Below are 27,448 nucleotides of genomic sequence, written 5' to 3'. Positions count from 1 at the left end.
CAAGTCATTTTTAGCTTGGCTAGAATGGTTTAAGTGATTTTGGGGGTGATTTTTCGGGTATAAGGGTGTCTTCCGACGCATGTATCAAATCGGTCTTTTTTGCATGTCGTGTGAGGGCCTCGGAACTTTCTCTATGCAGAAGGAAAAGAGCGACAAGTCATTTTTAGCTTGGCTAGAATTGTTTAAGTGATTTTGGGGGTTGTTTTTCTGGTATAAGGGTGTCTTCCGACGCATGTATCGGATCGGTCTCTTTTGTACTTTGTTTGTGGGTCTCAAAACTTTCTCCCTGCAAAAGGACAAGAGCGACAAATCATTTTTAAAAAATCGTTCCAGGAACGTTCCAAACTTCAACCAGCTGGGAATTGAGCATTTTTGTCCATTACTTTTTTGAGGACCATATTCCCAAGGTTTACCCTCATTTTTTTATTAGTTCGTATACATTTTCACGTACATTACATGATAAACACCACTGTTACAAGAAATAAGACGCTCATACACAAACAAACAAGAATCGCGTAGAATGTGCTGCGCAAAGTGCTCTATTCTCATTAATAAATAAAATGGGGACAATAAAAAAAATGAAAATGAAGATGGATATGTTAAAATCTATTATATTAAAATTTAACGTGAAATTTTGCAATGATTTTTATAATAACTTATATAATAATCCACAATGACATAAACAAATACATTTTACTGAAAAATACCAATACTGTAATTTTTAATTATTCAATGTAACATAAATGGAATGTTTTTTTCAAATTAAATTCACAATTTTTTGTGCTAAAACTTTGTAAGAATTGCATTTTGTGTCACTTGCATACATTTTTGGCAATCATGAACTTTAAGTCACATTAGCATATTTCTACAAAGTGTCCTGTAAGTGTCTTTTTTTTTATTGGTATCTTAGAAATCTGGTTGTTTTACTTGTGGGAGAAAATCGATCTAAAGTTGTTGTTATTGCTATAAAATGTACCTGATAGACAATCCTTGCGCTACATCGACCCCTAAATAATGTGTTCTCGGTAGTGTAGTGATAAATTGAAGCGTACTAGGACTAAAACACCTTACAATTCCTTCTGCGCATCCGATAAAAATATATTTATCTCCGACCGCCATGCAATTGGCACTGGTTGTCTGAAAAAAATATGAAAAATGTAGTTTTTATTCTCAAAAATATTTATATTTCAAATAGATTTTTTGTTCAAAAACGAGAAAAAGAAGGGCGTATGAGCTGAACGTGAATATAAGTGCCTTAATTCACTCTAATTTGCTCTAATTAATTTAATGTTTTAATTGCTATTAGAGAAGGAAAATAGAACAAATACAAATGTAAATCTATGCGCTAATTTATCATAATTATTTGCAATCGCTTTTATATTTCCATATTTTCATGTAATTTTGCGTTCCTGTATTATTTTTATTTGTTTACTAAAGAGAACCCAATATTAAGTCAAATTATTTCTTTATACCGGGTGATTTATTTTAATCTTAACAGGCAAATATTTCAAAAATATGCAATTTTACGAAAAAACTTTCCGGATGAAAGTTGTATGTTATAGAGGGGGACGTACAATGGTGACCCTGGTTAGACCTTGTGACGTCTACTCGAGTCAACGTCAACCTACTTTTTCAAACAAAAATCCTTATTTTTCATTGCATTTGCAGATTGAGCTAATCCAAATATACATTTTTGGTATCTTGATAATTTTTTATAAAGCCAATAGTTTCTGAGATATTTGGGTTCAAAAAGTGGAAAATTGTACAATCGACTCTTGACTGCGTAAACTGCTTTTAGCGCTATCCAGAATCAACGCCGTGGACGTGGCGGTAATTTGATCCCTTTTGGAATGCTTGATTTCCCTTGCTTCTCACGTTAGGTTTCGCCTTCTGCATTACACTTGCTCGATTCCGTCTGACCTTCTACTACCCGGTAAACGTATGTAGTATGCGCTCCGCCGCGAGATGGCTGATGCAGCATCCGGGATTGCTCGTTAATGAAACATGCTTGGAAAGTACATAAGTGACGGACTGTGGACGAGCCATACATACATAAATTAATCAATAAAAAAAAATAAGTAAAATAAGTAAAATAATTAAAAATTTGTTTCCTTGATAATTTTTAACATGACTAATTATTTACCTATATACAGCTATTTTAGGAATAATAGTGATAAATCCTCAAATTGGTCAACGTGGAACGTAGTCGAGAACTCAATATTTCTCAATCAACTGTTCAACGAATTTTGAAAGCGAATTATTTCTACGCTTATCATATTCAATGACATCAAGCACTTATTGAAAATAAAAAACGAGAACGCGTTGAATTTTGTCATTAGAGTTTGGGAATATTACAAAAAGAGCCGAACTTTTTGACAAGGTTTTATTTTGCGATGAATCAACTTTTCAGAAAAATTAAATTATCACAATTGCCATTATTATTCAGATGTTAATCCATTTTGGGTTCGTCGATTATCAGCATCAGTGGAAGGTAAATTTGGTGTAGTGTATTGGATGGCCATATTATTGGACCTCATTTCTTCAAAGGTAATCTTAATCGAGAAATGTATTTATAGTTCTTGCAAAATGATCTACATGAATTTTTAGAGGATACCAATTTAGAAACTAGGAGACGCATATGGTTTCAACACGATGGTGCTCCTCTGCACAGAGGAGTTAGACGACTATTTACACCAAAGATATCCTGAACGTTGGATAGGATTCAACGTTTGGTGGCCTCCAAATTCTCCTGATTTAACACCTTATGAATCTTCCTATGGGGGTATATTAAAAGGATTGTTTTTGCTATGGAGCCAATGAATCTAGTCGATATGAGAAATCGTATCACCAGAGTTCTGGCAACTATTCCCGAAGAATTTCTTCGAAGGTCTACGATTGCATTACGTCATAGGCTCCAAATGTATAATGAAGTGAATGGTGATATATTCGAACAAATGTTATAAGACGTAAATAGTGAGAGACAAGAGGACTCATGGTAATCAAGTAGGTACTCCAAAAGAGATCAAATCACCGCCATGTTTTCGTCGTTGATCCTGGATAGCGCCAAGAGTTTACGCAGTCAAGAGTCAATTGTAAAATTTTTCACTTTTTAAACCCAAATATCTCGGAAATTATTGATTTTATAAAAAATTATCAAGATACCAAAAATGTTCATTTGAATTAGTTCAATTTGCAAATGCAATGAAAAATAGTGGTAGGTTTTTTCCATTTGAAAAAATTAGGTAGATCTTGACCTGACTTTGAGTAGACGTCACAAGGTCAAACCAGGATCACCATTGTACGTCCTCCTCTATAACATAAACTTTCATCCGGAATGTTTTTTTGTAAAATTATATATTTTCGAAATATTGCTTGTTAAGATAAAAATGAATTACCCGGTATATTTGTGTAATCTTTTTGGTACAATAGTAATTAACGCACTTACATTTGCGTTTGGTTCTCATACTCTGGTTCTTTTCCCATTTTCTGATTGAAAATTATTAGACCTAGATTTTTTGTCTTTAAAATGAATCGTTTATATTCTATTTCCTTTATGTACGCTCGATTGCGCAATGCGCGCACAGAACTGAAAGTCTTAATGTTTATTAATAACAACTTACTCGGAGCTCAACCCATTTGTCCAAAAGTCTCCTGTTATTAAATTCACATAACAGGCCTGTTTTGGTGATTGCATATGTGGAATCCGCCATTTCTCCTCTGCCGCAGGTCACATCAACGAAATCGTTGTTCCTTTGCTCGCCTAATATGGCAGATCGGCCCATTAAAGGCACAGGTTCCTTGTACTGCGCGACAAAATATGAGCTATAAAGCTACATGTCTGTTATATACTAAACAATTAAATTATTTAATCTTAATAAATTTAATCTAATATAAAGGAAATCTTAATTAGATTGATAATTGTAATTTTTTATATTATTAAGTATAAAATACGTCGACGAAAGTGAGACATAACGGAAAATGGATTAATATTATATTAACCTCGTACGTCACAATAATGTAGTATTGTCATATTATATCAGTGCTTCATCATTAAAAAATTTTCAAATTTCAAACTTTAATTTCTTAGTAATTAACAAGTGAACTGTTGTAACCTTTTTCCTAAAAGTTTCATTATAAACTTATTTATTATTAACTAGTTTATTATCATAAGAATAGTTTTTTTATTGCAGTATATAATTAAATGTAACATCGACTTTTGTTATAAAATTCTGTGTAAAAGTTTCTTCTTTAAAGTCAAATATCTCAGTAATTAATAAGTCAATATCATTGAAATCATGAAATTATATTTATGAAGTCTCTAAATGCAAATGGTATAAATTTTAATAATAATTTCTTACGAAAATTAATTAGCGCTCAAATCTTAATGTCATAAAACCAACTTTTCTTCCGAGTCTTATCATAATATAAATTAAAATACGAGCCTTTATAGTCAGCCTCGATTTCTAACCATCTATCTATCATCTGAATCTCAAATTTAGCTTTCAGATCACTATAAAAAACCTTTATTCTCAGATCATATTCTCTGATTTTCCCAAAATGGATCAAAAATCATTCTAGTAGAATTTTATATAAATTATTCTATTTTCTATTAAATTCATATACTCTTCTTCTTACAGCAAAAGGAGTTGGTAAAAACTTTCAATTCATTATTTTCTACAGTTTTAACTGAACTTAAGGGTTCTGTTAGGAGAAAAATATCTCTATTTATATATTTTTCTAAACATCAATCAATGATCTTTTCAATGGTTGTTTCCCCGCAGTAAAAATGGAGCACTTGTCATTTAAACTAATATTATATTTCTCTTCAGTTTCTTCCGGAACAATAGCAGCTCTTATCGATAATTTGTTGTCCATTTTTTATCCATTCGTATATCAAACTAGCATATTCGATTTCAATTGGTTAATATTGATGGCTGAAATTGTTTTTTTGTCACTCAGAACCATGATCTTGATAATATATGTAGGAATCGGAAATCCGTTTGCCGTGCGCGCGCTGCACGATTGCGCCTAGCGGCGATTAGAATAACGATAAATTTAGTTTTAGTAGTAGTAAGATCTCTTGTGAGATTCCGCGGTAAAAGAACGCGCCTTATGTGATTTTATGTTTATTTCACTTTTTGTAATAAAGTATTCTTTAAGTGCATGGTAGCGTTTCCATCAAGGATCCTACATGTCAAGATCAAAATAATTGGACTTTATTATGTAATATTAAATAGTTACCAAATATTAGTTTTCTATTTGATTTTTATTTTAATTCAACATCGATGTCGCAAAGAAAAAGGGAAAGAAAAATCTTAAATGTCGCATAAAGGGAGATGTCTCAAGATAAGATAAAAGATGAGATGAGTTAAAAGTTACCTTGGCACTGCGGGAATATTCCAGGTACCAAAATTTGACATGTCGATTACCCACGGTGACGAAATAATTGCCATTTTCCGCGAAGCAAACAGCCTTCACCTTGCTCGAGACTTTGTTGGATGCCACTTTAACGTTATTCCTCCAGTCCCAGACGTTGACAATCATGTCATGTTGCGAGCCGACTGATACAACGTATTTATTGCTGGGCGAGAAAGCCTGAGATCAAAGAATAAATGTCCTGTTAGGTGTCTTTTTAGTGAGCATGACATTAATCTTTTGCTTCATCTTTAGCCTTTTCCACTTTTCATGCAATTAAAAGACAATTTATTTAATAACTTAAAAAAAGTAGAAACTCTCTGATATTTAATAGATTCAATCAGTTATTATTATGTTACTAATAATTGTCTAATATAATTGCAATAATAAAAAGCTCTTTATAAAAACTTAAATTAATATTTCTCACTAGAAATTCCGGATCAATATTACATATATTCTTATTTATTCAAATTATTATTTGTAGATGTTGTTCAATATTGCTTTACATAATATTTTTGTTCAACAAAGATAATTATTAGTAATTATTATACAGTTAGTTTAATATTAATATTAAAAATAACGAATTTTTAATTAAAAAAATAAAACATAAAAAAGATTTTCTTGGCCTTTTATGAGAAAATTTTGTCTTTAGTGGATTAGGCCTACTGAGAAAACTACTTTAAAAATGCGTCAGCAATAATCTCTCATAGGTAACGTAGTTCTCTATATTAAAATATTTCCATATAATAAATTTAAAAATTATAAAAATAATATTTCTAATAAATTTTCTTAAATTTCAATAATGAAAGTTCTTTTAAGAGAAGAACCCACTCATTAATTGGATAGTGTCGTTCTTAACGCTCGGCGGCGCTAGCCTAAGCGGCTGCAACGCGCGGTAAGAAGAGAAAAGAAGGCGTCAATTTCGAGAATCGGTTGAAAAGCTGAATTAATTTCGAGCATTGTAGTGCTTCAAGTATATACGAATAATTGTAACCATTTTTTGCTACAGCCTAATTTTTAGAATACGTTTTGCTATGAGATTAAATCATTTCGAGCAACAACTTATTTATTTACTATAAATTTAATAATTAAAATCTATTAAATAAGAATTATTATTATCGAATGCTTATGAGGAGGATTTTCAATCAACAATGCTATTTTAAATCGTTTCTATTTTTAAGAAATTCTTAAAGAAATAATTTATTTTATATGTTATTTTTTATAATTATTAAAAATTTACTTTTTATACTACAGGATCATTAAATTCGCTAAAATTTAATAGAATATAAAATTAATTTACATATTTTAAAATAGATAAATTTAATTTATATATTTAAACGCTATGGATTTTTATAGATTATTTATTTATTATTATTATCCTTTAATTGCGATTAATCGTGTGTCAAGTAAAGTTAAGGCCCAACGTACAATAAAGAAAATATTAGAAACAGGAATATAATATTAAATATTAAGAATAGAAAATTGGAATTATTTTATTTGAAAACAAGAAAATAAAATGGATTAACGCATCATGAATTAGAAAATAGAAATTAGAAATAATTAATCTATTCCGTTGCCTTGTTTGAAGTAAAATAATTCCAAATTACTGTTCTTAATATTTAATATTTATTCTTATTCTTAATATTTTCTCTATTGTGTGTTGAGTCTAAGTTAAAGGGTAAATTTATTTCAAATTTATATATTAAAATGTTATATAATTCGAATATCTCACGCGTGCGCGGCACATATGGATAAAATATATGCTTTGCGTATTAATGGGTTTAAATAGTTGAAGAGTGAGAAGTTAGCCTTGCATTTTCCGAATTTTGTATTTTTATTAATTGTGCTGCATTGTGCTATGTTTGTGTCGATTTGTGCTGTAAGCCACAACTCAATCACGTAAAGCATACTTCAGAAATAAAATTTGCTCTAGCCCCGCAACTTTTCAAATTTTTTATTAATTGTGCTGTATTGTACTACGTTTGTACCAATTTGTGCCGCAAATGCAAAATTAATAATTAAAATCATATAAAAAAAAATTTGAAAAATTAAATTTTTATTAGCCCCGCACTTTTTCGCGATCAAATCCATTTTTTTTGGGCAAATTAGTATAAATTTGTGCCATGTTGTGCCGTTGGAAAGATCTTGATATCTTTTTCCGTTTAGCTAAAAAAAATTCCTAAACATGAAGAAAATAATAATATATAAATTATTTTATTGTATAACACGTTTATCGAATTTTTGTAGATTGTGCTATATTCTAGCTCGCTTTGTAGTGATTGTAATAATTATTATAAAGAAGAAACAAACAAAAAAAGTATTGATAAGCGCGAGAGTTGATCAACAACCATCCAAAAGGGGAGAAGGTGAAAAATTTGTTGTGCCGAATTGTGCTAAACGAGCACAACTTTTCTTTATAACAAAATCGTCATCATTATTGATTTTTGTGTGATAGAAATTCGAAATATTAATTTCTTTTGCATTTATCTTTGATCATGACATGAATTGTCTTATATTAATTTTATAGAAGCCGCATTTGGTGTGACCCAGAACCAACGTGGACGTGAACGTAGCAGTAATTTGCTTCCTTTTTGTTTTTTTTTGTTTTAAAAAAAAATTTTTTTTTTTTAAGTATGCTTTATATCAGAGCTCGGAATTAGTTGCACATTTTGGGCCGATTCCCGAGACGACGCCTCCTGTTCCCCCACTACCGCCCGGCCACTGGCGACCGAGCCGCCGATAGCTCTGGCTCAGAAGCGTTGGTATATTAGAAATAGGCTGGGTTGTTTAGGCATCTCTCAGGAAATCGTAACATTTTCTTCGCTGCATAAATAATGTTTATTTTCATTAATACATAATATATACCCAGCAAACCAATATGTATCTGTTATATAACTCCAAGAGCACATTTAGAGAACGAAGTAATATTTCTATAATTATGCATATAACTTATAACATTTCTCTTAAATGATAATATGGCGTATGTATTCTTGATACATATCACTTATTTAACATTCTGTATTTCTTAATAACATGCGCGAGCACGTATCATTATACTCATTGAGTCAGCCATCTTCACTTTTATTCTCGTAGTGTTCGTACTTAACATAACCTAACTCCGTTACACTCAAACACGAGAATTTAGCAAGTAATCATTTTGTGTACAATTGTGTAGCAATTGATAGTAAAGGAACTCTTTGTGAAAAGAGTTCAACAAAAACAAGACGTGTTTTGTGCTAAATAACTGTATCTAGATTCAAGGCACTCAACGGATAAACTTCCAAAAAGCTATCACCTCCGATTTGGCTGATTTTCAGCCTAAATACTTATTTTATCTAGTAAATAATATTCCCAAATGGATTTTTGGCGCAAATGCCTTCTCCGCTCTCTAGCCCCCCTCAAAGGTAAAACTGTTTTTCTTAATTATTTCAGAAAGTATTTATTGTACGGAAAAAGTTGTCAAACAAAAAATGAAGCTCATAAAATGCTCTACAAATAAGGTCTTATACATATTTTACCTAACTTCAATATTTTAGCCATTATTATCAAAAATCTGGAGGCAGTGTGTTCCGTCACCCTGCGGGGGGCTCCACCATCAAAAAACTATACACATAGGGTCTCGCTTTGCGTAGAAATTTGTAAACCCATGTGGAACCTCGCTTTGCGTAGAAAGTGTATGCGTGGAGGCAGTGTGTTCCGCCCTCCTGCGGGGGGCTCCACCATCATACAACTATACACATAGGGTTTGGATTGAATCTCGCTTTGTGTAGAAAGTCGTAAACCCATGTGGAACCTCGCTTCGCGTTGTAAAGTGTATGCGTGGATGCAGTGGGTGCCGCCCCTCCTATGGGAGCTTTTACAAGTTTTTTGATAATAACGACTAAAATATTGGAGTTAGGTAAAATATGTATAGGACCTTATTTGTAGAGCTTTTTATGAACTTCATTTTTTGTTTGACAACTTTTTCCGTACAATGAATACTTTCTGAAATAATTAACAAAAACAGTTTTACCTTTGAGGGGGGCTAGGTGCGGAGGGGACATTTGCGTCAAAAATCCACTTGGGAATATTATTTACTAAATAAAATTAATATTTAGGCTGAATATCAGCCAAATCAAAGGTGATAACTTTTCGGAAGTCCACCCCACTCAACTTAATTTCGGAAATTGTCAAAGTGCCAAAAAGTTCCAATTTGCAGTGTTTGCTTCCATTCATAATAAAGGTAAGAATAAAATAATTGATAATATATTATAGAACAATATACAGGGTGTCCCATTTAAAAAACTCCACGTGAATAACTTTTTAGAGAGACATTTTCAAGAAAAATGATTTAGACCAAAGTTGTTGGGTTTGGAGGAGGACATCCGATGATGACATTGGTTTAACCTAGGGTGTACATGCCAAGATCATATGGAGGTCAACTTTGTTTTTTTAAATAGAACACCCTATTTTTGATTCCAAAATCTAATAGCTGGCGTCAAGAGCTTTTCAAAACATTATAATGGTTATTTTTCATTCAGTACTTTTCGAGTTATGAGGCTTGAAAGTTACAGCATTTTGACAAAAAATACAAAATATCTTGTAAAACATTCAATTTTCGGGAATCTTACCTTAATACTTTTATGCACAAAATAATGAGACGAATCAATTGATATAAAGAAAACACATAGTTGCTTTCAAGAAAAAATATGTAATTTGCAACATGCAACTGCATACTTTTTTTTAAAACCAATGTGTTTTTTTATACCAATTCATTTGTCTCATTATTTTGTGCATTAAAGTATTATAGTAACATTCTCAAAAACTGAATGTTTTACAAGATATTTTATATTTTATGTCAAAATACTGTAATTTACAAGCCTCATAACTCGAAAAGTACTTAATGAAAAATAACTTCATTATAGTGTTTTGAAAAGCTCTTGACACCAGCTATTAAATTTTGGAATCAAAAATAGGGTGTTCTATTTAAAAAAACAAAGTTGACCTCCATATGATCTTGGCATGTACACCCTAGGTTAAACCAATGTCATCATCGGATGTCCCCCTCCAAACCTAACAACTTTGGTCTAAATCATTTTTCTTGAAAATGTCTCTCTGAAAAGTTATTCACGTGGGGTTTTTAAAATAAGACACCCTGTATAGTTTGTTTATGTATATTTAATTATTAATAAAAATAAACATTATTTATGTAGCGAAAAAAATGTTACGATTTCCTGAGAGATGCCTAAACAACCCAGCCTATTTCTAATATAAAACGCTCCTGAGCCACAACTATCGGTGGCTCGGTCGCCAGCGGCCGGACGATAGTGGGGAAATAGGAGGCGTCAAATCGGGAATCGGCCCGAAATGTGCTACTAATTCCGAGTTCTGCTTTATATGATTGAGTTGCAGTTTATGGCACAAATCAGTACAAAAATAGCACAATTAATAAAAAATTCAAAATTCGAAAAGTGCAGGACTAGCACAAATTATATCTTTTTTCTGAAGTATGCTTTTTATGATTGAGTTGCGGTTTACTGCACAAATCAGCACAAATACCGTTGAGTATTCACTGAAAATGATTCGGTATGCCTTGTAATCGAGACGCATCACGATACACGTGAATCCAATATATGAAACAAATCCCTAAAACGCAAAGACATCCAGAATAAGAAATTTGTGTTTTAGCTAATTAACTTTTAATTAATTAATTTAAAAAATAAATTGGAAAAAATTTAAACGAAGATTAAAAGCAGAATGTTTATTGCTTGAGAAAATCTGGAAAATCTAAAATTCGAGAAACTTTTGTAAATTGGGAATTTTTATTCACCTGGAAATTCTTACAGTTTATTTAATTATATTCTTGAAAATGTTTCTTTAAAGATTTTTCTTATTTTGTAATGAGATTAATTTTTTACTTTTTTATTTATTTAAGTGCTTTTTCCAATTTGGTATTTGAAATTTGAGTAATTTTTAATAATTATTTTACAAATATAACAAAGAAACAGAAAACATCTTATAATAAACACACAATACATAATAAAAATAAATTTAATTTTGGATAAAGTTCCGAAAAGCCCACACCTCCGATTTGCTCTAAATTACGCTTTTTATTTGTATTTTATTGTATTTTTATTTTATTTTATTTTATTTTATTGTATTTTTGCGCGCTGATTACGAATATGACCATGCCGATTGGCGACAAGGTCATTTTCAAAGTTAGACCTACTTGAAAAAACTAAAAAATTATCGCTTCTTTTAACATTATCTTGTTAAATACTGATGTAACAAAGATAATATTGATGTTTTAAATAAAAGTTGTAGCTCTTGAAAAAATACTTCATTTATGTTCTATGCATTTTTTGCATAGAACCAATATTTTTCGAAAAAAATAATAAAAATTTATCGTTTTTTTTTAACATTATTTTGATAAATATTGATGTAACAAAGAAATGTTTCAAATAAGAGTTGTAGCTCTTGAAAAAATACATCATTTATGTCTCATGCATTTTTTGCATAGAACCAATATTTTTCAAGAAAAATGAGATAATACGAAAGACACTCCCCCCGCACTATGCAGCATGTTCCCTCCTCCTGTGAGGACTCCACCATCATAAAACTATACACATAGGTTTGGGTTGAAACCTCGCTTTGCGTGGAAAGTTGCAAACTCATGTGAAACCTCGCTTCGCGTTGTACAGTATATGCGTGGATGCTCTCCTTCCGGGGGGGGGGGGGGGGGACCCAGTGCATAGTGCAAGGGGAGTGTCTTTCCTATTATCTCATTTTTTTCGAAAAATATTGGTTGTATGCAAAATATGCATACGACATAAATAATGTATTTTTTTAAGAGCTACAACTTTTATTTGAAACATTTTTTTGTTCCATCAATATTTATCAAAATAATGTTTTAAAAAACGATAATTTTTGAGTTTTTTTGAGTTTTGACTTTAAAAATGACCTTGTCGCCAATCGGCATGGTCATATTCGCAATCAGCGTGCAAATATATAATAAAAAACGTAGTTTGAAGCAAATCGGAGGTGTGGGCTTTTCGGAACTTCATCCTTAATTTTTATCACATAATAAGTTTATTCTAAATTAGGCTACTCGAGCGCGTGCTACGCCATTTTTTTCTGTATAATAATTTAAACTTTTACTTTCTTTAAAACACTTCTGATTTTTGTATAATAACAAAGATACAAGCTGTCAAAGTAATGTCAAATGCAATTGTCTCAATAGCAACCAATCAATAATAAACAAAAACATTGCATGACAACCACTCGATGATACGAAGTAACGCGAATCGATCAATTAACAACGCGGAAAAGAGGTCTCACAAATAAATAATATGCTTCTTTTAAAGTAGAGAATAAATTTGCGTGTAAAATATCTACTTTGCTTGAAGAAAAGCTTGAAAGATCAAGAGACGGAAAACTTTTTTCCAATATTTAAGTATGAGAGATTTTGAAAAGATTTAAGAGTATACATTTTGAAAAGAACCTTTATTTCGTTTAAATTTTATTTTAAAATGTTGATATTGAAAAGGCGGGATTTCTAAAGCTAAGATTAAATGAGAAAACCTAGAAAATTTTGATTTTTTTTCTTTTAAACGTTTTAGGCATGCTGTAAGCAAATCTTAGCATAACAGCGCACTGCGTTTTGTCGCAGAATTCAGTTGCTCAACTACGGCTCAAGCGGTTCTTGAAATCTCGACTTGACCTTAAATGTACTCGTTCCCATTCGAGTTAGGCGTAGAAAAGCGTATGGAAAGCGCCGAGTAGAGATATAATCCGCACTAATACGCAGTGACGGCCCGCAGTTGCATTTTTTACAACATTATCAATAACGAACTAGAAATAGATGCATTTTTGCTTACGCGCTAATGCGCAATTTATCTCACGTGAAATCATCCTTTTTTTTGCATTATAAAAGATTCTATTACGTTATGCTCGTGTTACGACGAAAGCATTTATAGTCACTTCCTTACCAATTCCTTTTTAGGAAAATGTGCAAAAAGTTTTTAGGTTAAAGCTTATAAAGTAAAATTTATTTTAATAGGATATTTCAATAAGAGATTTTGTTATGAAAGACTAATTTAAAATAATGTGACAAGATAAAATAACACATTGCTATTTCTACGAGAATTAAAGATTATTTGAATTGCTTGAAATTTAAATCTATTTTTCAATAGTAAATTTTTCAATAGTTTTTAGTTTTTAAATTTTTATTTGTTGCATACAATTTTAAATGTATTTAATGTTTTTTTCATTTCTTTAAAAAAAAAAAATATTAAAAAAAATTGTTTATAATAGTTTTTTCAAACTTTTATTTTGCATTGGCTCGCATTAATCTTTCACATTCAATTTCAATTTTTCTATCACCAAATTTTATACAGGGTGTCCCACTTTAACTTTCACACTGTAATAACTCGAAAACATGACGCTTTGGTAAAAAATGTTTCAAATAAAAGTTGTACAGTTTGGAGAAGGAAAAAAGATAGGGATATTAGTTTGACCTTGAGTAAAGGTGCTTCGAGATTTAAAGGTCATCTTCATTTTTTTAAAAATGGAACCATCCTAATTTTTTTATATAAATCGATTCCTCGCAATATTCGTCGTAAAAAGGTATAAAGATAGGATGACCAAAAATTGAATAGTTTACGAAATATTTCATAGTTTATGTAAAATTATATCAAATTAAAGTGCAGTCTGTGTGAAATCAATATTATTTTCTGTGTTTCAAGTATTGAATATGCTATTTTATCTGTATAGATCAGTGCTCGGAATTAGTCTGAACATTTCAGCCGATTTCCGTGGTATACGCCTCCTTTCCTCTTCTTACCGCGCGCGCCGCAGCCGCTAGGGCCAGCGCCGCCGAGCGTTAGGAGCGACACTATCTGATTATGAGTGGGTTCTTCTCCCTATTTATTAAAATTTAAAAAAATGTATTAAAATTTATTAAAAATAAATTTTTTATTTTTAAATTTATTAAGTGGAAATATTTTAATAGATTTCTATGTCACCCATGAGGTACTAATACTGACACGTTTTTCAAAAAGTGGTTTTTATCTACATTATTGCATCAATTGTTCATTCTCATAAAAGGCCAAGAAAATCTAATTAAGAAAATCTCTTTTATATATATTTTTTTTTAAATTAAGAATTTATTTTTATCTTTAGTGGAATAGGTCTACGGGGGAAACCACTTAAAAAAAAAACGCGTCAGCATTAGTATCTCATGGGTGACGTCAAAATCTATTGAAATATTTCCACTTAATAAATTTAAAATTAAAAAATTTATTTTTAATAAATTTTAATACATTTTTTTTAATTTTAATAAATAGGGAGAAGAACCCACTCACAATCAGATAGTGTCGCTCCTAACGCTCGGCGGCGCTGGCCCTAGCGGCTGCGGCGCGCGCGGTAAGGAGAGGAAAAGAGGCGTATACCACGGAAATCGGCTGAAATGTTCAGACTAATTCCGAGCACTGGTATAGATCATATACAGGTCTAAAATGTCATACAGTTTAAATTGAACAATTTAAATTTTATGCTTTTTAACGATTAACGATTATAAAAATCATTATTGTATATATTACAATATTAAATATATAAATCAATAATCAATAATTCTATAAATCACATTTAAATGAAGAGAAACTCATTAGCCCGAATTTTATTTGGTAATTATATAGAAAAAATTATTTTTGAATTTATAGCAAATTATTGCCCTACATATAGCGTGTTATGCATAACTCAGCTAGAAAAAATTTACTACCACACGTGTTGGTTAAAAAATAATTATTTTATTGAAGCAAACGTTTAAAAATTAATGTGAGCCACAACGTTATTTTTGCGCAAAAAGTTTTTTCTTTGTAACAGTAATATGCTTTCGATCTTTAAGGAATTATCATGTTTAAAATTCTCTTCAGCAGAAATTCTCAGATAATGTGGATAATGAACCTGAATGTTTGTGAAATGCTTGTAAACTGTTCTTAAAACTTCTCGGCCATCGCTAGTATTCAGAAAAAACAGAGACAAGTATTTTTTAAAAATAAAGTTAGGTAAAATTATCAAATTACTAAAAATATGTTATTAATTAGAAGAAGGGATGAATGATCCCGCAGCCGTTTCGTTACAAATTGATTATTTTACTTTAAGTTCAACATTATTGTGGAAAAAAATTTTATTGAAAAATTTTTTTTCTAAATTTTTGATTTCAGAATTTTATTTCTAAAAATTTTTGTTCTATATATTTTCATTTACAGTATATCATTTTAGGCGATCGCCGGAAAACAATGACTTGAAAAATCACACTCGCGAAAAATAACTCACCACACAGTTAATGCCGTATTTGTGCCCGGGAAATTCCGCGATCTGCACGGCATTGTGCGGGTCGGAGATGTCCCAGACACGGACGTTTGGCATGTGACCGCATTCGCCGGTGGCCAACAGCTTGCCATCCCCGGCGAGCGCCAGAGAAGTCACGGTTTTGCGACAGGCATTCAACACGTGCGCCTGGCTGTTCCTTCGTGGATTGAACAAGACGACAGTGCAACTGCAAGCAAAGAACGATACCATGTATAAAATTCGAAACCGGTAGATATCACTTTACTTGTCCTATTAAGGAAATAAAGTGTTAATCAAATCTCTAATACAATCCATGATAAATACAGACTCTGAAATAGAGGTTGTTAGCTCGGAAGGTAATTTCGAGACAAGGTAAAAGATCACAATACACGTCGGATCGGAAATGCGTTGTTATCAAAGTTGCAGTCTTATTTTTACTATAAATTCTTTAGGTTTTAAAACAATGTATTTTTGACCCTATGATGTTGTTAAGGCTTTTTCTCATATCTTGAACTGAAATATCGCTTCCTGAACTCATCTCTATTTCGAGAACGTCATATATATAAGTTTAACTTTACGTTAAACAGCAAAATCGTTTTTTGCAGTAATATTGAGTTTATATCTAAAAATCGATTAGAGTTCAATGCGTGCAAGCGTGCTGATTTATCAATTGCAACCTTATTAGTTTGCGGGCATTAACCACTTAATTACTAATTCCAAATAAGTTTAATTATAAGTAAGGACGAATTAAGATCCTCGTTTTTCATCATCGCCGCTTAATTCTTAAGAATTCACAAACTTTAAAGATGTATTGGTTGTAATAATATTATAGATAAAAATAATTCATATTTAAAAACTATTCATTATAAAATAAAATTATTTTTTATTTTATATAAAAGTATCAAATAAATATAGATATAAATTATGTAAAAAGTTACAAAACACTACAAACTAACGTGGATTTTAATGTTTTTACCGAAAAAATAATAATATATTACAGTAATGTGCCAATATTTCTTTTCCTAATCAATTATCGATAACAAAAATAAATTTTAAACCTAAAAAGAAAATAAAACATGTTAGAATAGAATTAGTTATGTAATAGAATGACATTTTGTTGCAGTTTTAGATACATAATTTTTAAACCTGTTAAGAAAACCGAATAAAGTTTTGCACGAATATTTGTTATAAAAGTGCAAAAAATATGATCTAATTGACGTATTTTTTCTTTGTTAAATTTGTCGAAAGGTATTGCAATACATGATTTGCTATTAGTATTATCATTTAGAACCGGGTAATCGGGTATCACCCGAGTAATCAGATATTGATAGAACTATTTTCTATAAGAACTGATATACATGTAAAAATAAAATAATTTTGTAATTAGAAATTATACCCAGATTTTGTGTATTCGGAAACAATAGAATAATATAAAATTCATGAAATTATTATGATTTGTCAATGTTTTAACTTATGATCTATACATATTTTAACATATCATCTATACATTCTTAATTTGTCAAACTCATTAAAAGCAAAATGTGCTTACGCTGTTTGCGTAGATAATTCTTTTCGGTAATTTATGGTATTGCGAAGTGATTAGATAGCACTTTTTCTCGAATGCTATCGCAGCCTGTCATCGTAGTTCAGCATTATACTAGACAAAACTCAGCATCGGTTTATAACAGATATCTAATCTGATGATAAAAATAAGAAGAGAATAAAAAAAGAAATAAGTAAATATAATAAAGGGTAAGCGTTCTTACATTCAAATACAGGTATCACTTGTAAAAAAAGTTATCTTATTATTTAGAAAGTCAGGATGTGTTTTATTGAAGTGCATTCTAAGCGAATTTTCTAAGTAAATTATGGGAACGTCGTTCTTTTCGCGATACAGGCGGACTTTTCTCGCACAAATCTGCAGTAGCAAAATCTTTTCTATGTATGAAGTAAGGAAATATATCATGTTGTACTTATTCATCTATATCTTATTTATTAATTACACCCACAACAATTTATGCCAGATATTCCACGAAAGATCCGGTAGATTAAATATGGATTTTGCCTTCTATCTGAAAAAGTACCATATATTTTTGTTTATCGAAATTACGATACAAAGATACGTAATTATTGCGCAAAGATATAATTTTATAAATTATCTTATAATTATACATTCCTGTTTACTAAAATTATAAAAGTGATAGGAATTATCGTGATAAAAATTAATAATTATGATTATAATTTTTTGGTGTTGCAAATAAACGATAGTGCGCAAAGTAAACAAAGTATTTTTTTTTATTACATTAATTACATAACACAGTTAAATTCTATCAATCGTTTTACAATCGTTCGTGTACATGCATACACCGGTTTCCGGTTAATTTATTTTCAGCCGTGAGAAGAGGCACGGCACGACACGTCCGGAGTTAAGAGCCTCGCAATGTGTCGCGCTGTCGTAACGAATCATTAAAATCTTTTTCAAATCAATTGACAAATGATGAATGACAGCGACCATCACCCAACAGTTCTGATCTCAATGTTTACATCTGTCTATGGAATGTCCAGAAAATAAATTTATGAAAAAAAATAAAAAATAAAAAAAATGAGTAAAAAATTAATATATATTATGTGGCTTGTTCGAAAAATTCTCGGATTGAAGTATAAATGGCAACAACATAGGTTTTAAAGAACCGGTAAAAAGTTTCAGAAATCGCTAATTTTTCTACCATATTTAACTACTTTTCTATTTACGTTTTTTTATTTTATTCCGAAACTTTCTCGAGTAACCAAAGTATTCGAAGGTATAAACAAAGTGTGCTATTTATTTTTACTAGACTACACACAAGTGCACGCTATGCGCGCCATTTATTCTTTTAATTACAAAAAATATATATTATAATTATATCTTTTATAAAAATAATATTATATAATAATACCATTACTTATACAATATTATTATACCATCATTATCCTTGCAATTAACAGCACTATACAGCGTTCGCATTTAACACAAGTCCTGTTATTCACGTATAAAAATTAGTTAAATTTGTGATTAGGTTGTTATGTAAATGTATAGTGTAGAATAATTCGGGCATAAATAATTAAACCGCATTTCAAGTGAGCATTTATGTTAAACCAGTAGAGTTGCGTCTTTGATAGAGTCCAGAAAGGATTTAAACAAAGAATTCTGAAATGTATCAAAGAAGATACTTTAAGTATTTTCTATAAAACATAAAAAATACCTGCACTAATCGCAAGCCGTATAAATCATGTGTAAAAATTAATGAAACTGTTTAAGCAAAAGAACCTACGTCGTTTAGTTTTTCTTTTAAACGTAATAAACTATTAACCTTCTCAAGATATAAACTGTTAAAATATGCAACTTTCGATACTAATGATAACTGCTCGATAGCACGAAGTAATGCACACACGCATCGAAATAACCAATCAGCATCGCGAAAAAGAGATAACAATGAAAATATTCTATGCTCTTTTTAAGATAAGATATTTGATAAAATTGGATGCCGAAGAACGATAAATATTAGACTATCCTTCGCACAGCCCAAATCTCTTAAATTATGTTCCTCGTTTAAGTACATTTATTAATTTGATGTATTATATTATATATTGCATAAAAAATAAATGTGGAAGAAACAACACCTTTAAATATTATTATGTCGTTTTGTAAAAACATATTTGGAAAAGAACACACTTTATGTGCTGACACCAGGTACTCCAGAATTGATTTAGCGGAAAAATTAATTGATAGAGATATACATTTCGTTAAAACAATTCGAGCAAGCTATTGCGACGTTTCGAAAAAATAATTTGAAAAAAGTTACAGCAAGAACTAATTGCAAAAAGAATAAGAGTAAAATTATTGTACATTGCTAAAATGTAAAGATAAGTGTGATGTACAGTTAGGAGCATTAAAAGTTATCCACTCGGATACCTCCACTACTTTCCAAGTGTCATCTTCTTCTACCTACTTCTATTCTTTTTCTATTCTCACGATCAGCAACATATTCCCGCTGGGCGTCTCCCTCTCTATCTACCGATCTAACTTACGAGAATAGGAGAAAACCTTAAGTAGGTAGAAGGAAACAGCTTGGAAAGTGATAGGAGTACCCAAGTGGATAGCTTTCAATGTTACTTACTGTATTCGTCAGCCACAAAACGTTCTACTAAAACTGTTACCATTACAAAAAAAGAATAAGATTGCAGTAAGTCGAAAGTCATATTTAATTATAATGACAATAAATTCTCTGTTGATATGTCAGATTAGATGGTATCATACTCCATTGTAAAAAAAAAAAAAAAAAAAAAAAAAAAAAAAAAAAAAAAAAAAAAAAAAAAAAAAAAACAAAAAAAAATAAAAAAAAACGTTGATTGCAACAAAAAATTATTTGATCTTTTATTAAATACAGGATTCCCGTAAATCGCAAATTAAAATACTATAGCATAACAGTTTCCAAAAAATAAAATAAAAAATTCTGTATAATTTTTCAATCAAAGTAGCAGTTTTTGAAATATAAAAGTTTAAAATTGACCAATCAAGCTGTATGGTTAATTGGTCATTAATATTGTCATGCACGCAATTCATCAAAAAACAAATGACTGCTTAATTACACAGTTTGATTCGCCAGTTTAAAATCATTATATTTTAAAAACTATTGCTTGGATTGAAAAGTTGCAAAAAACTTTATTTCTTGTTGAACACTTTCACGCTATAGTACATATTTGATTCGCACATTACAGGGACAACCTGTATATATAAATATAATAAAGATTACTAAAATTAGCATACTCTTCCCTTTAATTTTGTCAATCTTAGATTAACAACAGCAGAGAATCTAAATAATATAAAATTAATAAACAATAATTTCTAAAAAAAAATTAAATTTTCCGCTTTAAAACATAGCCGGCGTGCGAAGAATTAAAGTCGTGTCAGTATTGTGTATCGAATATAAATTGTATATATAAAGAGGGGTGGAGGGGGAAAGAAGAAGATAAATGTACAATAGAAAAAATTTTAAAGAACAATTTTTTACGAACACTGCTCTTTTCGAGGAAATACATTGTAATTACGATCCAGTGCATTAATCATACAACGATTGTATGTAATTGCTATCTATTTCATAACATAGTGACCGGAGGCCATCGTGTACCCGTTCTGTTACCTCGTTCTGTTTCAATCGTGCAAATGTAAAATATTCCGACCGCTGCCGTGTGAGATGCGCTCTCATTTGCCGCAGAATCCACAGAAAACGACACGCAAATGTTTACGTGAGAAATCAAGAAGTTCGACTGAGAATTGTGTTAAATAATATAAGATTTATAGTATTTGAGTCGCAAATCATAGGGACAACCTGCATATATAAATATAATAAAGATGATTAAGAAATATAATAGAAGAGCATTAAGAGCCGTCGCAGGATGTTAGTGCTAAATTTTTAATTTTCTTAAAGAAATTAATAAATTAGTCCACAAGAGACAGTTAATTGTACACCGATCTCAGATCGAGATACCTAAAGTGTACGAAATTTTAAATATATTGTTCTCATATATCGAGAAACTTAATGTACATATAGGAATTATTGGAAAGAAAGGAAGAGAGAGAAAAAATATCAGGGCGCGAGTGGCTAAGCCGGGAATTGAACCCGGGTCTTCCGCTTGCCGGGGGAATGTTCTCGAACAATGTATTTAAAATTTCGTACACTTTAGGTATCTCGATCTGAGATCGGTGTACAATTTAACTGTCTCTTGTGGACTAATTTATTAATTTCTTTAAGAAATATTAAAAATTTAGCACTAACATCCTGCGACGGCTCTTAATGCTCTTCTATTATATTTCTTGATTGTTATCATATGGAGCCTTACTATATTATATGTGTTTTTAAACATGATTAAAATTAGCATATTCTTCCCTTTAATTTGGTCAATCTTTGATTAACAACAGCAGAGAATATAAATAACATAAAATTGATAAACAATCATTTCTCAAAAAAATCAAATTTTCCGCTTCTGAAAGAAAAGAAAAAGGAAGAGGGAAGAAAAAAAGGAGGAAAGGAGGGGGGGAGAGAGGGGTAAATAGTGGGAAGAAAAAAGAGAAAAAGGAAGGAGGCAAAAGAAGGAAAAAGGGGGGAAATTGGAAGAGAGAGTGACAAGAAAGAAAGAAGAAAGAAGGGGAAGAGAGAAAAATTGAGAAAAAAGGAAAAAAAGGGAGAAAGGGAAGGAGAGAGAGAGTAGGAAAGAAAGGAATGGAGAGTCACGCAAAGGAATGCGTTTGGTGTGCGTGCATGCATGATATAATAGAAGCAAATCGTACATACAAGTTAGAAATAAGATAGTTAAAATTGTTAAGAATATTTGCGTGCTTTTTGGCAACTGTAAGTAATGAATAACTTTTTTCGCAAAATTGGATACAATAAGATACTTTATTGATTATACAGCGTGTGTCAAAAGTTCCGGGACGGCTGGATAATTTGAAAAATACGCATTAAAATACAAAATATCTTGTAAAACATTCAATTTTCGGAAATCTTACTTTAATACTTTTATGCACAAAATAATGAGACGAATCAATTGGTATAAAGAAAACACATTGGTTTTAAAAAAAAAGTATGCAGTTGTATGTTGCAAATTACATATTTTTTCTTGAAAGCAACTATGTATTTTCTTTATACCAATTGATTCGTCTCATTATTTTGCGCATAAAAGTATTAAAGTAAGATTTCCGAAAATTGAATGTTTTACAAGATATTTTGTATTTTATGTCAAAATGCTGTAACTTTCAAGCCTCATAACTCGAAAAGTACTTAATAAAAAATAACTTTATTATAGTGTTTTGAAAAGCTCTTGACACCAGCTATTAGATTTTGGAATCAAAAATAGAGGTTCTTATTTAAAAAATTCGATTTGACCTTGAAATGACCTTGAAGGTCACGGGCAAGGCCAAATCTAAGGTCACCATCGGATTGCCCGAGAAAAATCCTACAACTTTTGTCGAGGTCATTTTCCTCTGTGATGCGTATTTTTCAAATTATTCAGCCGTCCCGGAACTTTTGACACACGCTGTATATTCCCTACTTCATCATACACTTCATCATTTACTTTTTTCATATTAAAAAAAAAAAAGGTATATTTTCTGAGGATAATCAAACATCGTTTGTATCATTGTTTACTTCAAAGTATACGAGCAATCTAAATACATAAAATTTTTTACAAAAATATTGAATAATGATTGTAAATTTTCTATTATTTGCGCATGAGTACGCACGATTTCGTGGTAAGTTCGTATATACACGTGAGCATAATTTGAATCGTAACAACACCCTAGAGTAAATCGAACAGGAACCATTATATTCGAAACACGCGAAATGCATCATGACTTTCTATCGTCTCGTGACAGCTATTGTTCGTGTATAAGGCCTATTAATTTCTATTCCCATAATTTTTATGGCATAAAAGTAGATTTCGAACGACAGTTATAAATATGTAGGACACTTAACGTCGAGAAGACATCTTGTTTTTGAGATCGTCGAGGAGTGTAAAATAAATTTTGCGCGCCATATTTAATAATATAAAAAAATCGCTGACTTACCAATTTTTTAATTTTTGTTTTTGCGCGCACACATCGCATGTATCAAATGTATCACACGCTATTGCAAATTTTTATTTGTAGTTTGTGATAAGTAGCATCTTGGGAGTTTTGTACATATTATGAGAAAGAATCTTTGTATTCTCAATATGTCGCAACATGTCCCTACAAATTTCGCAAAATTACCGTCACTGTTTCAATTTATAGTAAAATAAATACCTTTAATGAGATTTGCAAAGAGATATTGCTTATACTTAATTTCTTTCTTCAATAAAAATATTATTTAACTTCTTGTGTTGAAATCACGTCTTTTAGACGTGTTACGGTTTATGGATGCAGCATGCTTACCACGTCTCAGAAACGTGATCGGGTAATCGTCATCCAATTGCTCGAACATAAACGCGCAAATCTCTACTATTTCGATAATATTTTACAATGTATATTTTCGTTTTTTCTGAGCGTTTACTTCAAGAGATGCGTATAAGCCCGCGTGATCTCCAGTTAAATACCAACGTGCAAGAGGTTAAAATTAATCAAATTATCCTTCTTGCTGTATTTTTTTAGTATTTATTGATGTTTTTACTAATTTTATTAGTGTTAGTAATTTGTATCGTTCTGTCATTGCCAATCTATATAAATTAGCAAAATATCTCAAAATTTTATTATTTAAAAGTAAGCTAATATAGAATGTCGACATTTCGTATGAGTTTATCTTATAATTAAATAAAGATTTATTTTGATAAAATAAAAAATTTTTATTCTGCCTGTCTATTATATTTAAATCATCTCACATCGAATTATTAGCGGTACATTTGTTGAACTCCGTCAAACAGAACAATATTAATTAGTTAATCGCCTTTTATAAAAGTGTGTTAAGTGTTCAATTATTTCAAGCACTAAAAAATTCCAATTTTGATAGACACCAAACACATTGTTCACAAGATATGTTCGACTAAAACGTAACATACAATGGTCGTACGGATTGTCGTTACTATTTCAAAAAACGTCGCCGCAATCATGGCGGTAACGGGTTCCACAATAATCGTATACGAAAGGTCTTTCAAAAGGCGCCGACGAGTCGTGTGAGAGCGTGATTATAATCCTTTCTTCGTTCCCGGGTCTCTCCCGCACGGTAGAGATCCGTCGACGAGAGGCCGTGTGAAGGAGGCGCGTTCACCGTATCGGCGACCTAGTAAAACTAGCACGCTAGCCGGGAGGTATACTGCACCTCGACGTCGGCAACGGCACACATGATAGATATGAAGAACTTTACCACGCTTGACAGATGCGATGCATGCACATTCACGATATGTATATGTGTATATGTGTATCCACGCAATGTGTCAGTTTTTCAAAAAATTGTTTGTTTTATCACAATTAATAACAATTACCAAAATACAATACCAAAAATGTTTTTTTATATGTACAATATATTAGGAACTCTAGTATATCTCAAAAGAAAGTATAATTAAAGAAATTATAATTAAAAGCTATTCAGAACTATTCGACTTTGAAATCTAATGTAAAATTAGAACCTTATTTTTCAAAACAATGCACGTAGTGGTGTTAATTGCTGGAATTCTTTTTTTAAATATTAGAAAACTCTACAACTTTTCAAAAGGAAGTTGGAACTCTAATCAGAACTAAAGAATTTTTATGTCGGAGTGCAAACATTACACTTTCGACGTAGCGTATGCAACGCGAATAATGTGATATTTACGACTCATTTTCTAAATATGCAATTACGAAAAATAACATTATTATACATATGAATAAATTCAACGTAAAAACTCATAAATTTTTGTCTTCAAAAATATTTTAAAATTCGTAAAAATATTAACAAGGAGTAAGGATATACTAAAAAATATTTTGGACAATTTTGGAAAATCTAAATGTATAATTATAAAGGTCATTAAATATCACATAAAAATTTGATCTAAAACATTTTTTTATACATCTTATAGTACATATAAAAAAATATATTAATAATACGTGTTTCTTATTTTTTAGCTATTCTAAATATATTAAAAGCTTGTGCGTCAAAATCGAAGGAGAATACTTGCGTCCGTTTCCTTGTGAGTGGCATACAAAATCTAGAATTAAATAGATGCTACTGAATTTAAATTCAGTTCTTAAGAACATAAGAAAAACGTCTATTTTTTATGTTGGTAGAAGAACAATTGTAAAATTATATTTGTAGGTTTGTCTGAAAGTTAATTTCATACATACATATATTTATATATTTCTTTTTATGTACTTGCTTTTTTAGAAAAAATTAATAATTAACGTAAATTTTTATATTATGTTTATGAAAAACATGTTTATAAAAAAATTTATTTTTTATTGATAAATTAAATGTTTAGAAGTAGCCAAATACTAGACTAGAGTTAACTATTCGAAAGTTTTACGTATGACATATCGAAATGTATTGTACGGTAAAATTATAAATTATGCGTAACGAAACGGTGAGAAAAAAAAATCAGCGCGTTCTTAGAGAGCGCGAGAGCGGAACGAGAACTACGACGTCTCTCTCGACCATCTATTCACGATATTTTCTACTTGCGAGAACAGGACTTTCGTTTTCTTTCTTGTTGTAGCATCTCACTGATGCGAACACACGCGTATGCGTTCTTGTCCACCAAGCGGAAATGATTGTTAAATCGTTTCCATTTTTAGGGTGCGTCTGTTGAACGCTTTTACGCAAGAGTTCGTGCAGCACTTGCATTAATGTTGCAATATCTAACAATATACTTTCTTCACTTGCAGAACGATTCAAGTTAACTCCATGCAAAACAACTTTCGTTACAGTAATAACACTACTCGTATAAAGATAACGCATGTTGTATTTTCGCAGTATAGAAAAATGAAGAAGAGCTCAGTGAGTCGCTAATGTGCCATCAACAACGAAAACACGCATTTCTATTTCCTAGTGAATATAAATCGTTTCGAGAAAGTTTAAACAAAATCCACAAAGAACGTCTTCTGTCGTCGTATGAAATCCGCAATAACCTTTTGAAAGCATCGCGAATGCGATATTGACAGAAAAAGCAGTGGTTGTTGGACAATGATTTAACAGTGCAACTTTCAATGATGTTTATATCTCACAAATGGGTTAACGTTCTTTAAAAGTGATGAAAATTTCGACAATTATTATTATAGATAATTTTGCATGCATTCATGTTGATAAATATTGAGTCATAAATGTATTTTTTTTCTTAAACAGATTATATATTTCACTTTTACTTCACGCATTATTCTACTTAAAAAAATAATTAATATATTTTTAATAAATTTGCACATATGATTTTACATCAGTAACTTGTGTGTAAAATTTTATAATAATTCAGCATTTTAGTAAGAACTAAAAGCGCGTTGCATTTTGTTGGATTGTTTCGAAAAAAAACATGGATTAGAAGTATTAAAAGTTATATAAAGTATTAAAATTTGATCTATATTTAAGTATAAATTATAGTTAAAGTAGTATCAATTCATCCTGCTGAAGAAAAAGTACTTTATTCTTAAGGCTAGTTCAAATAAGGATTGTTTTAAAGAGAATATTACAAATTTATTATATATACAGGGTGTCCAAAAAGTCCCGGAACGGTCAAATATCTAAAAAATAAAGCATTTTCGAGAAAAATGTTCCACATGAAAGTTGTTGGGTTTTAAATGGCGTATTACATAGCAATATTAGTGTGACCTTGGATAGTGTTGTTAAGGTCACGTAAAAATCACTAACATTTTTTAATGAAAACTCTTATTTTTGATTGTATATTCTTGTAGCTGACCTCGAGAACTTTTCAAAACACTATAATAAAGTTCCTTTTCATTAAGTATTTTCTGAATTATGAGGCTTAAGAAGTACAGTACCGCCAGCATTAGTATTACCCGATGCGTACCACGAAGAGGTTGCCTGATTGGATTAAGCGCATCTTTAACTGAACCTGATTATTAAAATCGAATTACAGTTCGTTGAATAGTAGACTTTGAAATGGGTGTACGATCAGGAAAGGTATTGTTAAATAAAGCAGCCACTGCTTCATAAGTTTTGACATTGTCTCCGTATTCTCGTATCATAAAAACTGTTATTCTTTTTCTCTCAGT

General features: G+C 30.7%; 1 protein-coding gene and 1 pseudogene across 1 annotated transcript in view; one reads left to right on the top strand and one right to left on the bottom strand.

Moving 5' to 3' along the window:
- Wdr62 (WD repeat domain 62) overlaps positions 1-27,448 on the bottom strand; it is a 163,438-nt gene that overhangs the window by 39,367 nt on the left and 96,623 nt on the right. Inside the window, exons 4-7 of the mRNA XM_067351996.1 lie at positions 15,730-15,952; positions 5,380-5,595; positions 3,621-3,803; positions 977-1,137 (exon numbers count right to left, since the gene is read on the bottom strand). Coding sequence (XP_067208097.1) covers positions 977-1,137; positions 3,621-3,803; positions 5,380-5,595; positions 15,730-15,952 — 783 coding nt within the window. The remainder of the gene's footprint in view (positions 1-976; positions 1,138-3,620; positions 3,804-5,379; positions 5,596-15,729; positions 15,953-27,448) is intronic.
- Positions 2,251-3,159, top strand: LOC136998664 (uncharacterized; annotated as a pseudogene).

The sequence above is a fragment of the Linepithema humile genome, chromosome 3 (genome assembly GCF_040581485.1).
Source record: "Linepithema humile isolate Giens D197 chromosome 3, Lhum_UNIL_v1.0, whole genome shotgun sequence".
In the NCBI taxonomy this organism is placed as follows: Eukaryota; Metazoa; Arthropoda; class Insecta; order Hymenoptera; family Formicidae; genus Linepithema; species Linepithema humile.
The sequence above is the reverse complement of the archived record's forward strand: the minus strand, read 5'-3'. Positions and strand labels throughout refer to the sequence as shown.